General features: G+C 32.4%; 1 protein-coding gene across 6 annotated transcripts in view; it reads left to right on the forward strand.

Moving 5' to 3' along the window:
* LOC111051560 overlaps nt 1-18530 on the forward strand; it is an 84333-nt gene that overhangs the window by 1680 nt on the left and 64123 nt on the right. For 5 of the 6 annotated variants that reach the window (XM_039443034.1, XM_039443037.1, XM_039443033.1 and 2 more), the window contains exons 2-3: nt 11919-12377; nt 13971-14092. In XM_039443034.1, coding sequence (XP_039298968.1) covers nt 12312-12377; nt 13971-14092 — 188 coding nt within the window. In that variant the 5' untranslated portion in view covers nt 11919-12311. Of the gene's footprint in view, nt 1-1022; nt 1140-11918; nt 12378-13970; nt 14093-18530 lie in introns of all 6 variants that reach the window. The other variant, XM_039443035.1, reaches the window with a different exon arrangement.

Consider the following 18530-nt stretch of genomic DNA (forward strand, 5'->3'; position numbering starts at 1 on the left):
TTATACGTAGTAGAATCTAGGAATAGGTCATTTCTCACCTGTCTATTTAGTCTTCTGGTTCTCTTAAATTCATTAGTTTCCCTCATTCAATTAATTGAACTCAGTACGTAAGATTCCACCCTCACCCAACCCGATTGTTAGGTTAGCTAATCATTACCCACATTTATAATACCCATCACTCTTAATACAATATCTATTATATCGTAAAGAAATACACTTTTTGTAATTTCCAAATCGTTTGAAAATGTCTAGCCAAAATTAAATTGTAGAAGGAAAACAAAAAAATTAAAACTACAATAAAGCTATAGTTTCACAATGAAAATGTGTGAACATCTCTTTAAGAATCATTGGTTCTCTTTTTCTACCCACCAGAGAAACAGGGATTTGAATGTTTTTAGTTTGTAGACAATTTTATCCAGTACCTAAATCAGTTTAGGTACCAAATAACTGGAACATAAAGACATTTCTTGAACTTAATCTTCCTTGTGACTTATTGGAGAATTTAATTTTACAATTCAAGAAGTTTTATTTGTTATCAGAGTCGTGCCCTATAGGCTACAAACACAGTCGCACTATTTTTAACAAGCATTCAAAAATAATATAACAGAATAATAATTAAGATTACTGATTAACATAATAAATCTGATTATAACAAAATTACAATTACAGTATAACAGCAAACAAGAGGCTGCTTGACAAGGTACCATGTATAAAACGTGTAAATTAAATTTATTTATTCACGATACAAATGACACTAATGTAATAACATTGGTAGATAACATAATAAGGTAGTCCTTGTGCTATTTTTCTTCCAAATTTATAGGTGATGATACAGTCCAAGTATATTATGTACGTGAACGTCATTTTTACAAGTATTTACTTAACATCTAAATATTATCATGATATTAACCAAATAATTGTAGGCTCAGCTCTCCAAGAAACCTTGAAATTACTATAGGCCTGGACTATATTGTTAACATGTATACGGTTAAATAATTCAGTAATAAACACTTTTCATTCAGGATGCTATCGGGACCAGGAGATTTACGTTTAGAAGTTTTTTTAGCATGCTGTCAAGTCCTATTGTTACACTGGCCTATCAAGGATGGGGTGTCTGACATCGACGCTAATTATCACAGGTGGGGCTAACGAACAACACTCCAAAATGTTATACTATCTCTATCTCTTACATTCCTAAACTTTTCTTCAACAGTTTCCATGTAAAAGGACTTTCTCATCATTAGGCCTATAGCTTTCTTGTACTCAGCTTTGGTAAGGAAAAACAGATAAATTAACTTGGTCAAATGTTTTTTAACTTTACTTTATTATGTATTCCCTTTATAGTACTCTACCAATCTACATTGCCTATCGTACCATGGCTTATCTGAATAGTTAGCATTACTATCTACCGTCTTCATCATTCCACATTTGTCTGCTCCTTCTAAAATTGACTGTAATAGACAATCGGATAACTAATCTACGCTTACAGTGTTATAATTACGCAAATTTATTCTATCTGACAATGAAGATAAGAAATTAGTGTATTATGTTTTCGAAATTTTCTTTAAACATCAACTATTACGTTTACTTATGCTAGCAATAGAAGGTTGTTTTATCTAGTGTTCAATTAGACAATAGATTAATAGGGAGGTGATCTGAGGTAAGAATAATATCAGACACAATCAAGTCTTTCACTACCTGGAAGTCTAGTAATACACATACACAAAACACATCGAATTTTTGGACGTACGATTTTCTGCCATACTTGTACATAACTTGACAAAAGTATTATGTAATCATGTATTTGTCAAGTTCCATTCAATTTGGTAGATTCATAAGAACGGAAAAAAATCGTAGGTCCGAAAATCGATGTGCTTGCTACTGGATTAAACATTCAATATTCGCCCATATCAAGCCAAGCTATTTCCGTTAGCTCAATGTAAGGTGTACTTCGCTGGTGAAGTACAGAGTTGGTAAAAATTGTCGAAGCACCTTTATATTTAATTATGATTAGTAAAAATTCGATGATAGCTACTATCCAAAAAATATTTGCCTGCCCGGGAATCGAACCCGGTATTGCTAATTGCTAGTCAGGTATGCTCGCCCTTACACCAAACAATATAGCAATCTCTGGATAGCAGCGTTCATTTTATTCCAGGCCACATCGGCCAGCCATTGTACAGATGAAATTGATGAGAAATTGCATTTATTCAAATGCTAATCCATGAATAATTATTTTTGAATGAAAATCCTTGAAAAAGTTAGTTATTATAAATCACCCTGAAGTCTATCCTAATGTAGTTATTTTTAATACTTTTTCCCACCTTTACAATATTATATCTTGCTAAATGTAACTCAATATAAAGCATAAAAAATACAATTGATAATATTTTGTTTGCAGGAATTTTGGTAATTTTAAGCCTATGAGTTTGAAGGAAAATCTTTGACAAAAATAAGTTATAACTTCATCATCCACTATTATTCTGATTTCCTTTGCTTAATTTTAATTTTTAATGGTCCTGTGTTTGAGTTTCCTTGCTGTTGCAACCTAATTTTCTTAAAAGCACAATGATAAGTTAAATTGTAATGTACATTTTAATAAAATAGTTTGTTTTAATTTCGAGGGCGTTTCATGATGATATTAATGTCTCTGAAATGGGAATGTAATTATAAACAACATCGCAAACTCTAGTGAATTTGACAGAAGTAAAAACTTCTCTTGTCAAAAATTTGTGAAAAATATCAAATGAAGCCAATTTTAATCTTTCAAATTTACACCCTATTTACCACACAGTAATCATGTAATTATTGTAATGCTTCATTACTTTTTTCTGTTTTGTATAATAGTCCAGTCAAATGGTCGTTTTTCAGGAAACAGCCCGAAAGAATTTTTCGCGACGGTTCTATATGTATTTTGGGGCGCTAAAATTTTCTGACACGTCAGAGCGCGGCTTCACCCCCAAAACTCCCAAAAAACCCAAAATTTCGGACTTTTTTTAAGTTTTCCATTTAATCTTGAGAGCCTTTAACTTTTCGAGAAAAAGCATTCTCTAAAATTTCAAAGATAATAAAATTTCCAATAAATTTATTGGTCGCGCAGGCCTCTACGATTTTTGATTCCAGAGCTAAGAGTTTTCAAAAAAGGGGTATTTTTTAAGGGGTTTTCAAAATTATGCTAACCTACCACTTCTACCCTATACAACTAGGATCTTTTTCTAGTAATGATAGAAAGCCACACATCACGTGAATTAACTATATTAATTCTGAACATAATTCCTTAGGTACCTATTTTTGAATTTAGTAGTGGTGGGAGGGGTAATACACCCAAAAATAGAAAATCATGTCCTACAGCCAAAATTTAAATTTTCATTCTAATACCTTTTCATGGCTCTCCTAACAAAAAAGAAACATATTTCGGCTGAAATCACCTAACGAGGGTTATGTTCTATGAGAATCACTCGTTAGATTTCAGTATTTCCTAGTGGGGGCACACATAAGGATACGTCCAGGATCAAAACTTTAATCACTTATAACTTTTGACTGAATGATCACATCTCCTCGTACTACAGCTCGTTCATATCAGCTCGTCAAGGCGGTTGAAAATCATGTATCATCTCACTAAAATTTGTTTAAAAAATAGGCAATTCCTCCTTTAGTGTATTTTAGCCCATATTTCAATGCACAGAAAAATGACCGATTTCTATATTCAAAACTGGTTGTCTCGGTAACTCAAAATGATACTTGCTCTGGATTTGAAGAAAAGAATCTCCTCTTCTATGTGAGGTGAATGATTTTTGTAAAAATATAATCGTGAAGTAAGATACGTTTGTTTCAAAAAATCAAGAAATTTGCGATATTTTTCTCATTTTCACAGTCTCGACAGTTTTTCGATATAAACAGTAATGCAAGATCAATTTAAGGCAACTCAGCTTATAGAGCATGAAATTTTCTCTCATTTAAGACCAATCGCAAGTTTCTATAATCTATTGTACTCATTTTAGAGACTCTTTAATAACAGTAAAATCGCAAGAAAAATGAGAAAATAAAGATCACCATTCAATTGGCTGTAACTTTCGAACGGTATTGAAAACAGAAGTATAATTCATGGGAGTGAAAAGAGGAGAAAATTCATCACAACCTCGACTACTTTTTTGATTTTTTATCTGAAGTGTTCCACAAGATACGCAACGTTGCATATGCGAGACTGTGAAAATGGGGGAAATATCACAAATTTCTCGCACATTCAAAGTTGCGTATCTTGTGGAACACTTCAGATAAACAATCCAAAAAGTAGTCCTGCGCGACCACTCAATAATTCATTGGAAATTTTATCATCTTTAATATTATTATAGAGAATGCTTTTTCTCGAAAAATTCAAGGTTCTCGAGATTAAATGGAAAACTTAAAAAAAGTCCAAAATTTTGGGGGTGAAGTCGCCCTCTGGCGTTTCAGCAAATTTCAGATTAGAATTCAGCGCCCCAAAATACTTATAGAACCATCGAAAAAAATTCTTTCGTGGCTGTTTCCTGAAAAACGACCATTTGACTGGACTATAAGTTGTTATCCTATTATATTAAGCAAGCAATTTCTGTATATCTGTTTATATTATATTTGGCTATCTGGTTATATATGGTTATTTATGTTCAACCGATCTCGGAAACGGCTTTAACGATTTTCACGAAATTCGGAATATAATAGGTTTATGATATCAAAATTCGATTGCACTAGGTCTCATCCCTGAGAAAACTCCCTGAAGGACATGAAAAGGATAATTCATCCTTGGAAAAACAGATGATGATTTCGTCGTCTGTCGATAACTGGAGATGCGTGTGCCTGTGTGGGAGATCAGTTGTGTAATCAATTAGCTTACCGTATCTCGCGAGAAATCTAGAAATTATAATTGACTCGATCAAAATACAGTAATCTGATTTGTTGACATGAGATGGTATATATCATAATATTCAAAGTTAATAATTATTTTACAGTTCTAAGTGATTAGTGAGAGTTATTTTGTTATTCAATTTGGTATGTAAACAATCTAAATTAGAAGTTTTATGTTTTCAAATATTTGGACTGAAAATTTCACTTGAATTCAAGTGTATGAAACATAACCTACGTTTTGGAATATTAAATATTCCAACTATAAATTTTATAGTGTATAAATCAAAATTCGGGGAAGAAACAGTTTTGGCCTGTGCCTGTTAGTCCTTCCCCAATAATTTTAAATAATGTTCAAATTATATCTTTATTCAAAAAAACCAAACCATTTAAAGATACATTTTGTTCGACTTGTGTTATTTACTCCTGTAATGTTAAAAAGTAAATACTTCCAACAACACAACATCAGTGACAACCTGTTCCAATTTATGATAAATATCGGGGCACCGAGCTCCGCTCTGGAGTACTTACAAAAGCATATAACAATTATTACGAAAGAAGAAATTATAATAAATATTCATAGTTCATACAGAAAGGTTCTATCTAATCACTGTGGATTGTGATTAATTCGCAGAGGAATGCAAAAACTTCTCTCACAAAAGCATGTTAAATTTTAATCCTGATTAATTTCACGTGAACCAAGTCACAAAAGACCATCTCAAAAAGATAGCTTATCTGATTGGTTCTACTGGAATTAATCAGGTTTAACATTTAACGGGCTCTTGTACAGCTGCCACTAAGTACCTGATTGAATTAGGTACAAAAGTTCAACAGCTGAGTCATAATTTTGTCTCAGTCCCACACACATGCACTCGCTCACTCACTTCCATCATCAACAGACGGCAAAATTATCAGCTGTTTTTCCAAGGAAGAATAAAGTCTTTTAATGTCCTTCAGCGAGTTTCCCCAGGGATGAGACCTAGTGCAATCGAATTTTTATATATTATACGAATATATATTATATATTATTCGAATTTTTATATTATAAACCTACTATGCTCTGAATTTCGTGAGAATCGTTAGAGCCGTTTTCGAGATCCGGTGAAATACAAACATATAAACATCTAAACATTTAAACATCAAAACATCTAAACAGAAATTGCTCTTTTAATAGTATAGGATTTAGAATACCTAAACTTGCCGACATTATATATTGTATGAATAAAATCTTTCCAAATTTGTATGAATGTTTACCAAAACTGCTATGTAATATTCTTTTGCAATAAAGATTTATCAATGATATTATTATTCAACTTTTTATAAGTAACCTTATCATTTAAAAAGCAAAGCCTCCCTTACTCATCTTTTAATATCCTATTAAAATATTTGTCATTTAGTTTTTCCTGATGTAATGTAGTACTTTCTAGTCCTCCCGAACAAGAACGGGTGCACTGCTAGTCTCAAAAATAATTTCAAAAAGATACTTTATTTGTATTTTAAAAGAGATAAGAAACGATGGTATATATTTTTACAATATTATGAAAACAGAAAGAATTCCTCACAAGACCAATGGTAAATAATGTCCTTTGGAAGATTAGAATGTAAGATGTGAATTTTATTGTCATACACTGACTAATGTTAAAAACTAAAGGGTTGGGGAATTGGGGTTCTGTGGGGGGGCATTACACTTGGATTTGGGGGGGTCATGCGCCATTGCCCTTGGGGGGGCTGGGCACCCCTGTCCTCATCAATTTGTATCTGTAGCTTAATATTTCATCTATTCATTTGACAGTAGATTTTATCGGGGATCCTTTTCGAATTAGAAAAACTACTATTTTAACGCTTCAAACTTGTAGGCTATGATTCTTTGAATGTGAATAACTTTGAAACGGTTTGAGACATTGATGAGTAGCAAGCATTCGAAAGGCACATCAGTGTTTAATGTTAAGTCGGGCCTAGGCCACAAACTCAAGTTCTGTCGTAAATTTGTCAAACTCTTTAAATAAGGATGATGAGATGTTTTCGCCATTCATTTTCTCTTGAAATCCTGGTTCGAAATCATGTATCATATGACCACCTCCCTATTTAAAAAAATGAAGTGGAATTCAAAATGGTGGGTCAAAATTTTGATGTTTCCATAATTTTCACCAACTCTGTATGCTCTTCTATTCAGCCATTCAGAGCATAACATGAATTACTTTTCTATCAATGGAACAAATCTTGGAGCATAGTTTGAAATAAAACTATTCAATGAAGCTCTACCAGCCTTAAGAGAAGTGTACTCATATATTTCACTGTCGTAACATTGATTCAACTCACCTAATCTAATATTGAAGTCTCCTCCGAATATAACCGCATGAGAGAAAAAAGATTCTCATATTTTTTCAAACTGTTTTGAAGTATTTTTAAACATTTCTCTATTAAATGCGGTCTGAAATACACTGAGCACACAATGAGATTGAAATAATTTATACTCAATTTAATATCGATAAAACAGTCATAAATCTCAATCAGAGTTTCATGATTTTTTTCCTTATCATTATTATGGGACCGCCACTCCGTCTTCCTATATTATGAGCTTTTTTGGCCGGTCGAACAAAATAACTATAATTAGAAAAATTTGCTAGTTTCAAATCCGTGCTAGTATACCTTGTCTTACACAAGCATATCATGGGGAAGTTTTAATAAATTTTAGTTGCAAAGCATCCAACTGCAAAATGATGATTAAACCATGTGCATTCCAAAAAATAATGCTAAAGTTGTTCGATCTCACCTCCGCAATCATTTTATTTTGCATATTATTAGAATCAATCTCACAAATATTGAAACGTGTACCTGATAAAGTTACTGGTCCACTCTCCTCTAGCTATTGGCTGTACTGGGAGCTGCCTTTTGTGCTATGTCTGGTCATCACTCCACTATTGAGGTCCCTCATCCCTCGCTGGGTCCGCTGCTCTCGTCATTGCTCGCCGTTTCCTACATTTCCAGCTGTTCCTTCACTGGCGTCGGTGTGCAGCATCTGCCCTTGACTGGAAGCGGGATCTCCAGAAAAAGTGTCAGACTCCAGAAAAGTGTCATTTCTAGAATTAGTCCAGTGATGTTCGAATGTTCTCTGAGGTGAAGCTTTTTCGTATGTTATATTAGGCTCGTTTGTCGCTGGTGTTGGCTGGTATGATTTACAACTCTATGTTGGGTGCTGTTATTTAATGAATTCTTCTGGATTTTTCTCTCCTTTCATATTGATGAAATTCTTGTTTGACAGGTGCTTTGAATGAAAATCAAAGTTTTCTAGACTTTTCCTTGTAAATTTTCTCCAATTCACGCATAATGTAGGAGATGCCATTGACAAACAGTTTATCGAAATTAATATTTGATGAGTGATCGCATTGTTTCAGACGATGTGAGTAGGCTTGTAACATTTTCCCAGACACCCTTATTCCATACGAATAATCATCTGAAACTAATAATACTGTTCCTAATAAGTTCCTACTCTCTTTCAAGACTTCAAGTTTTTCTTTGAAGCTCAAAGATCGTACAATGATTGGTTGATCTTTGTTTGCATTCTTGCTCAATCTATGGGCTCTTCCAATATCCTGTTGTTGAAGCTCCACTATCATTTGCTCTGTGCTAGTTCTAGTAATCACATTTTCAGCTTCTCTCCTTGACGGAGAATTGATTATGTGCGATGGAAGTGCGGTAGCTCCTGAGTTGCCACAGTTGTTGTATTGTCGATGTAATTTGTAATTGTGCTATTCACCTTTAAATTTAGTCGTGTATCACAAATTTAGTGATAAATTTAATGGAAACAAGTCAGTATTATATTTCAAAGTGAAGCGTTAATGATTGTAATGTATTGAGAAAATCATATGTTGATTGGAACGTTGCTATGGATTTGGAATAAATAGTTCAGTTCTTCGTAAAAAGCCTATTCCAATCTTCCGAGTGAATATTGAATTCGGGAATTTTCCCAAATCCAGGGAACGAACTACCGTTGAATCCTTTTAAGCTCTGTAGTCAATTCTTTGAAGTTCTTCATTCCTTTCCTTTTCTTGTATTTTCTCCTCGTTGCCATTGTTAAGTATAGTTTATTTACTCAAATACAAGAAAATACATACGTAAATTAACTTGATGCCATCAGGCCAGATCAAGAACTGAACTATTTATTCCAAATCCATAGCAACGTTCCAATTAATATAATATTTTCTCAATACATTACAATGATGATAATGTGAGAACTATTTTTTAACTTTTTCTAGTAAAATATTTTCAAGTTCAAATATATTTCAGGGTGTGAGTACCGTAATAAATTCTATCCATCATTCTACTACCTCTCACTATGCAATCACAGAACATGTGCTTCATTCAACATGAATAAAATTTGTTTCATGAAATTTCAATGAAATTAAGATATACATGAAGACATCTCTGAAGTTTTGAGCAGCTCTTGTCATCCACCATGACACGGCATTCATTTTGTCAATGACCCGCTGTTAAATATTGCTCAAGTGTGAGGGTGGTCTCTGGAAACCTTTTCTGATATTTTCAGAGAAAGAAGACGCAAATGCTGAGATCTCGTGACTCAATACTACCTCTCAAGGAGACAAAGCGTCTCGGAAGCATTTCTTCCAAACCGTCAAATGACATTCGACCTGTGTAGAGCAGTCTTCTGGGCATAAATATTCAGCAACATTAAAAGATGACCTTAAAATCGAAATGCAGTATGAATACCCAATGCAACACAACCCTCATAGACTTTCGCTCTTGGAGGGGGGACCACATTATGCTGGGCTCAGAATTTTCAACTGTTTGACGGATGAACTTAAGAGTGTTGACAGTCATGGTCAATTTTATACAGCTCTTAAAGATATACTGACTGAATGCTGCCCGTATTCATTAAGAGAATGTTATGAGATTTTCTCATTGAGAAATTCTCATTGAAATCCTAGATATCAGAAGTTATCCAGACGATTTTGTAAAATGAAAAACTTTCCCTCAATGGAGGGAAACCATATACTTGATATATTTGACATGTCGTACACCGTTTGAGCTGTGCTCATCATATGCGGTTTTATACGATGAAATAACAATAATAATAATAATAATAATAATAACAACGAGCAGAACATTGGACTGCTTTTCTCACCATCTGAATTTTTTTTGGCTTTCTGAAGGATTTGACTTCTGTATGTGGTTTTAGGTTGGGTTAGGTTTTGTGTAGTATCAGTTCCCTCCAACACTGCCAAACCAAGCAATGAATTGTGCTAGCATGAGGAACAACGTTGTTGCGTGAAAAGTTGAACTCTACCGTCGGAAAGCTCGTTGTGTACAGATTACATATTTGGGCCTATTGTTTTCGTTATAAGCGCGTACAGCAAAACCATGATGAGCACCGGCCAAACGATTTCGACTAGTGAAATGGTTTCATTTATTAGAATAAAATATAGACCATGTGCAAAATTTGTAGCCCCAAGGCTGGCCACCAACGACAGGACATACATGATGAACATGTATGCGTTCACACATGTCGTCATACATTGTCATCATACATGTCATCATAGCGAAAGGCTTCGAACACAATTTTAGGTTTTTGTATCTTCGATTTTTTTATGTTTCTGTCAAACTGCTGTTTTTGTTCGAAGCCCATCGCTGATGACTCATGCTCATCATACATGTCCTATCGTTAGTGACCAGCCTATGATGCAACTGTAGGTAATGGTTATAATATTGAAATAAATTTATGTTGGGTTCATTTAGAAAAGTGTAGAATTAAGACTTCAACAATGAGACAAGTGATCTTGTAGCTGAATTTTGTGTGTAAATTTTTATCGTGAGAAATTTTTTTTCTCACATTAAGATTTTGCTAACTTGCTTCCGGGAAGACTCCAATTTTATGCAGGGTTGATGTATTCTCACGTAACTGTATTTCCGTTAGCGATGGAAAATACACGAGTGTTTGGGAATATTTCAAACTTTCATTATTTTCCTTTCCCACGGAATTATGCTCGTCTCCACGTGGACCGTTGTCTCGTTGGTGAAAGAGGAACATAATTTGCTTGCAATTGAGCAGTTCCAATCAAGTCACGGCCGGTAACACATTGAAAATCTAGAAGTAGCCTCGGACCTCAAAGGCCCAAATTGAACGTGTTTATTGAATTTGTTCGTTGTCTAAATTTGTTAAAATTCATTAGTTCCCATCGCAGGATAAATTGAAGTATTTTAATTGTTTGAAGTGAATGTGTAATTTTTATTGGAAATATTAGTGGGAACATCCTAGTGTAGTGAAAATGCCAATAGTGATGGACGTATAAATTGAACGATTGTTAGTGCCATTATATTTTCTAGCTCATGCTGAAAACCCTTGATTGACCGAGTCCCTATTTATTTATTTGAAGTAGAGAAATGAGTAAAGTTCACGCTACCATCGTAAACCGTTAGAATTCCAGACGTAAAGTTAACAAAATTTTAAAGATAGTTTTCTTGACTTATAGAATATGCAATAGAATGTTTTCGATTATTTGTGATGAAATTTCTAGTAGATTAGTTCAGTCAATAAAAATTACAAGCTTAATAGAACGCAAAAGTTTGTTGTTTGTCCAGTCCCATTACTCAACCTTTAGAATTTATAGATCTCTACCCCCATTTGGGGCGGTTACACAACAATAAAATTAAACTGCTTAGTCGGTTCTGCGTACCTTATAGTTCATATTATTTTCTGTTATACTGTATTTCCTTTGAAACAATAAAGGAGGAGCTCTTCATTATTATGTAATGAAAAACAAAATCATAATCATAGTAGATATTTATTTACATTTTTTAGATTTTTGTAATGGTGCAATCTCTCTAAAACAAAAAAAAATCATTACAAATGACTTCCTAATCGACATACTCATGTACATTACTGCCTTGACATAATGGTTTTTAGTGGTGTAGACAAATTCCCCTATTAACAATGAATAATCATTATATTTTTATTGTTTACATACTTATAAACATATATTTCCAATAATTGTATTCTATTATAGTTGTCTGTTTATTTGCAGGTGGTCATCAGAATTGAAATTTCTTCTCGACTTTGAGAGTGTATGAAATGATTGACTGAGAATGGAGGAGAAGGTTAGTGAGATGTTTTCGAGTATGCCAGTTGCGGAATCAACGTGGATGCACTGTCAGCCCGATTCAATGTCTCGATTTGACTCGAGGGTGACATAGATGCATAGATGTTCATCAACTCATTCATGTTATGAGGTGGGAGCTGTGTGTGGTAGAACAGCCTCCGTTCCTTGCTCCAACCATGACTTAGTTGCAGTTGAGAATGGGGCAGCCGATGCCTTATCAGGTCGAAGGAGCTTTTTCTACTCGTGGCTTCGATGTTTTGAACCGTTCTTGACGTCAAGGGCTGTTGGCTCCTCAACGCTTCCCCCCAACTGCTCACAATGGGCAGTGCCTCGTCCAAGTTCAAAAAGTACATTCAACATGGAGATGAATTCGCTGCTATGCAAGTGAGTTGAACTATTTATCCTTATCTATTAAAATTCTTTTGAATAAATCACTAAGTAATTCACTTTATTTCCTTTGAAATATTTAACATTATTCTACAATCCACATAAAATATGACTGTAAATATACTGATGGTAAATGTCAGTGAATAACGTTAAATTCCTTCAAACATAAAATATATTCTACAATATCGATTTAATGTAAGGAACTACCAGTCCATTAAAAGATAACTTGTTCGTCGGCAGCGAGTCCAATAACGAATAAACAACAATGAAATTTTTGCAAGCTGAATTATATCCTCTTAAATTGAATGAGTTTTCTACAAAACTGATAATAGCCATTGCTAACTTCAACTCAATTCAATTTATTTTCCATTTTATAAAATAATACAAATATTTTTCTTTTTCTCACAGTGCATCCTTAAGCTATGAATATGATACAATAATATATAAAGAGAAATAATGTGATAAACTTTGAAATCAAATTCTTCAAAAACTTTCAATTATTTCAACTTGATATCATGTTAGTTTTGGTGCGGTTCGTGTCCCTAGGTGTTATAGGCCCCTAGGCATATATTTTCTATTGCTGATTTTTATGCGATCGGCGATTCTCAGATAGTACAAAAAAACAATCAATATTTCACTAGACCATGAATAATACCTTACTAACGTTGAACTTACATCACCTATCAAATATTGATATTGTATTTGCAGCAATAAAAATATTTTGTTTATTCTCATTGATTAGATCAATTAAATGAGATTTACGATTTAGAGTCTAGATTTCATTTGAGAGTGAGCTTGTCACACTTCCTTCTCCACCGCCTTCTATATTTGTAGATAGTTGTGAACTTGTGATCCAAGTTATCTCGTTATATCTTATCTGATATTAATTGTTGACTCTTGTTAAACAATAAATCAATATTCTCTCAAATATTCATCAAGAAATTATATATTGGTTCAATTATACACTTTCATGATTGATATCAAATGCTTTGGTAGTTTATTAGGTTTATTTTATTTCTTCATAGCCTAGAAAATACTCTTGGCTACGGTGCAGATTTAGAAAAGGATAGAGTTATCAGTTTTGTCTAATTACAGATAAGGATAATAATCCAATTTTAATAAGATACTGAATAAAACTTGCATCTCACTATAGAGATTGCCACCAATTCAGTGGGACAGTAGTAAGTTGATCTATTCTTTTGTCAGAAAATGTTTCAAATCATCGTGAAATTTCTACATCACAGATGATCAATTTTCCTTTAGAAATGTATGTATATTTTTCCTTCAATGACTATCAGGATATAGAACTACTACTAACTTCACTTTTTTAAAATGTAAAAAGTTGAACTTGAGCAAAAGTAATTGCATTCCAACATATATCCATATAATACGGGCCAAATTTTCTCAATATAAATTAATTCCTTGTATCTTTGTAAATAATTGTACTTTTCATAAGTTATTAGTAACTAAAATTTCCAAGCTTCTCTGATCGTGCTGTACCCACGACTAGGGTTTTTTTTATTTATTAGTTTATGTACTAGTTCACGTTGCAATAAAACTATTGTAATCGATTTTTTTCAATTATTTCAGATTTATCAAAGTTCACCGGAATTAAGAAAAAGTTTAGACCCAAATTTGAGTTATGGTGAAAACCATCATCATAATACAGCCCTTCACTATGCTGCCAAGCACGGAATGAAACATTTATTAAGGTAACTAATTATTATTTATATCATGTTTGAAATAACTTGAAATGTATTTGCTGGTGATGCCAATATTCATAAAATTCGAATCAGCATTTATTTAGCTGTTTAATTACTTTTCAAATCTTCGATTACAATAAAAAATGTGTTTTTATCAACAAATTTACATATGTTTACTAACAATATGACATAAAACATTATCAACAATTTTACACATGTCATTCTAACATTATGACATGTAGCCTTGCAATAATGACTTCATTAAATCTGGAGTCCAAGTACTGCATCGTTTGAATTTAACAGTTTTTGTTTGATTCAACTCCCACATTTACATATACAAAATCAGAGGTATACTGAGAGAGAATATTGAGACTTTTCATTTTCGAAAATTCAGAATTGGAAAAACTTTTGAAAAAATTTAAAAAACTTAAAAAAATGTCCAAATTATTGAATGCTGAACAATGAATAATGGATAATCAGGATCAAAAGTGTTTGTGAGAAAAACTTTGAAAATACAAGTAATGACTTACCATTTATTACAATCCGATTCAAATGAATGAGAATGAATCTAACTTGAAGCAGGGGGAAACTCTTTTAAAAGACGAAATTCTGTCCTGGTAACTCTTATCATATATGTATGACTAGACCATAGAATCATACATTTTAAGTCACAAATTTCAGCAATTCCTCATTTTTCATTACTTTCTTCAGGCAGTTAGAAGTAGAAATAGAGATAGAAATTCATTTATAGGCATAGGAAGTTTTTTATAATGTTACATTTTATGGTCAACATCATAATTACATGAAATTCCTTACTTACAAATACAAATAATTTAGAAAATAAGAGCAGTACCACAATATTATATAATACAGCTTAGGAAGTCACTTTTGAAGAACAATAACATAATTACTCTGTTGTATACCCATACTTTTTCATACATATATATATATATATATATATATATATATATATATATATATTATATATATATATATATATATATATTGGTATTGTTTAAAATGTGTCTACATTTTCATGAAAAACACTTCAGGGTCCCTGTTCGGGCGCCAAACACGTTCACGTTCATTAAAACTCAGTTTTTAAAAAGAAATTTTATTTGCAAAAAATACATGTTAACACATCAAGTGGCTGAAGTAGACTAACTAAAATGAGCGCGCTGAGAGCGACACTAAGCGGTACTGACAAAAATAGTAGTCAGCACATCAATTGTTTAGGTTTACATAATTCCTCCCTCCTTAAGTTTTTTTCGTCCCGAAAAATAAATTTGGGACACTCAAAAATTACAAAAATTAAAATGAAGTTACAAATTAAAGTTTACTAACTTAGATCTAATTTCTAGGTGGTACAATATAGCTTATGGTAGGGGTTGATGATATTGGTACTTGTGTATCAATTCTGTAATTTAGTACACTGGTTGGCTTCTTAAATTTGTAATAAACGATTATCAAAATTACAAGAAGTATAAATGTACTTAAAACAAAAATTACAATGTGGCGTGTCTTAAGGACGAGAGAATCTTCAAAATTTAAAAAATCAAAATCTCTAGGTTCAATATCAAGTTTACTAACATCTTTCAAATCGATAAGTTTAGTATGAATTTTATTTGGTACATGACTTAATTTTTGTGCATATGTGGTAACTGAAGTAAACGGTAATTTTACATCTGTCATTTTATCATTGATATCCAGATTGATAAGGAAAGATGAGGGAGTATTTATAGTGCCATTATTGATATTAATTTGATCAAACTTATATCCTAAAATACAATTACAATTTTCGAAATAATTCATAAATGGTCTATCATTAATTATTTCCATTCTTACACAACTATCCAAATCCTTATTATTTACTACAGACAAAATACAGTTATCATGTATAATTTCTCCTGAAGTACAAAAAGAAATAGAAGAGAATTTTTGACAATTGGTCAGTTTCCAAGCTTTTTGTTTTGAGACACAGATATCGATTTTTCTTTTAATTTCATGGTGTGAACATTTGATTCCATTTCAACAGGATAAGACAGAAGGTCATATTTTTCAAATAAATCGTTTAATTTCGGTAAATGGATAATGTAAGTTATAACAGATTTCGATAAAATACAAGTGCTATTACTAATTTCCCATAAAATACTGGAATCTCTACTAGCTAATGAATAATTCTTATAATTAATTAACCTACGAAAATCATCAAAGCTCAAAATTGATGGATGAAGTTTCCCTTCTTTGCAATACATCAACGAGTTAACAACATCATTTATTTCATCATCCAACATTTGTATAGTCAAAGTAATTAAGTCAACAGCTTGCATATTTTCGACAATATTGGCAGTTTCGTTAGTAATATTTTCTAATGCTTTATTATTTGAATTAATATGCTCAACATCAAAATTAAATTTTTTAATTAACTCATGGTTCATTTCAAAATTATGTTCTTCATTTTTAACAAGATGTAATTCATTATTTTCTATTTTATCAATAACTTTGTCGAGGTGTTCTTTGTCGTCAGCAGTTATAAGTCCTGTCAACCATGATATAGCATTTCCTAATCCGTTCATTAGTCCACGTTTTACCTTTTTATTTTTATTTTCAGAAATCATTTCTAATTTAAAATATTGGTTGAGTGGAATTTTCTTCAAGGATTCAATAATGTCAGAGGATATGTAAGCGACTTGCAGATTATTAATATGAGTCTGTAATTTCAAAGATTGTATTTTAAGGTCAGTCATGTTAGTAAAATGGATAACTTTGTATGTGTCGTTAATGAGCATAGATTGTCCTATTTTAATCGGAATTATTCCTGCTGTCTTTGTCAAGTCTGTCAGTCTGTACGTCAACGTTGCTGGGATCAGGAAAAACAGAAGTATGGTCATTGCCTTCATCTGCAACAATTAGATTATCTTTTACTTTTTTACGAAACCTTTTCATTCTGTTAGGGTGGATTTTGATTACATTTCTTTTCAATTTAAACCTATCACCTTCCTTAGTAGCTGTGATATACCTTGGAACATTTTTGTGAAATTTCAGGGTTATGATGAATATCCTATCTGGTATTTCAGGTGGTTCCTCTCTATTTTTGTTACATTTTTCTGTTCGTTTTTCGTTTTCCTCGATTATTTTCTTGTAAACGGCATCATTCAACGCTTGTATTTCTTTGAAGTATTGATTAGCAAGTTCTTCCGTGATTACTGCGGGATTATCCTGATATTGATTTTTTGGTAAATAATTCTGAATTCCGAAAGTTAGTTCATTTGGGCTTAAGTTGAATTGATCTTTTATCGAATTGTTATAGGTTCGCAAAGCTAATCGAAGTTTTTGTTCAACACTATATTTTGGGAATTTAATTTCGAGTCTAATTTCGAGTTTAATTTTCGAGTGTGCTTTTTCTATTAGTCCTTGAGATTGGGGATGATAAGGTGTGGTGAAGTAAGTTTCAATACCATTTATTTCAGTGAATTGTTTGTATAGTGCATTGTTGAATTCTATTCCGTTATCGGTTTGAATGCATTTTGGAATTGGGAAAACTGAAAGATAGTTGTTTAGATTTTTTATTATTTCGATACTGTTAGCTGATTTCAATGTGTAGGCGGAAAGTCTTTTAGAAAACGAATCGACAATTGTGAGGATTTTAATATTAATATACGTGAAAGTGTCAATCTGAAGTTTTTCGAAAGGTTTAGTAGGTGTGGGAGTTACTTTGAATTTAGTTTTAATTGGGTTTCTTTCATACTTGGTTTTCAAACAGATTTCACATTTATTTACAAATTCGGTTACGTCTTTGTGCATTGCGGGCCAATAGTAGTTTTTACGTATTTGTTTATAATTCTCGTTAATTCCTCTGTGGAAGTTTTTGTCTTCATGACATCGAGCTATTATCATTGTTTGTTCATCTACATCAGTTATGTCGACGTTTATTCTTTTGTAGATTCGGAATTTTATGTTGGGAACTATTTTGACAATTTCATTAGTCATTGAACTTAGAATTTCTGTTTTTAGAGCTTCAAACAATGTACTTTTATTTGAAAATACTATACCGTACACAGTATCAGGTTTCAAATTCCCTCGTATTTCTTCTACGTTGTTTCCAATGTCACGTGCGTCTCTGTATTTGAAAATTATTCTGTTTTTATTAAAGATCGTTTTGAATTGGGGTTTTCCTTTACCTCGTGAAATAACTATTTGGTTTGCTTCAGTGTTTATGATACTATTTTCGTCCATTATACCTATTCTATCATCTGAACTTTCTTGAGAATGTTGTGTCATTAGTGAGTCATTGTCATTATCATTATTAGTATTATTTACAAGGTTTTCGTTGCCAGTTTCCACATCATTTTCATTAATATTATCAATATTTGCAGTAACTATCGAATTGTTACCTATTTGTTCATCAAGATCATTCAATACACTTTCACTCACCGACGGAGGAGCT

This window comes from Nilaparvata lugens, chromosome X (genome assembly GCF_014356525.2).
Source record: "Nilaparvata lugens isolate BPH chromosome X, ASM1435652v1, whole genome shotgun sequence".
NCBI lineage: Eukaryota > Metazoa > Arthropoda > Insecta > Hemiptera > Delphacidae > Nilaparvata > Nilaparvata lugens.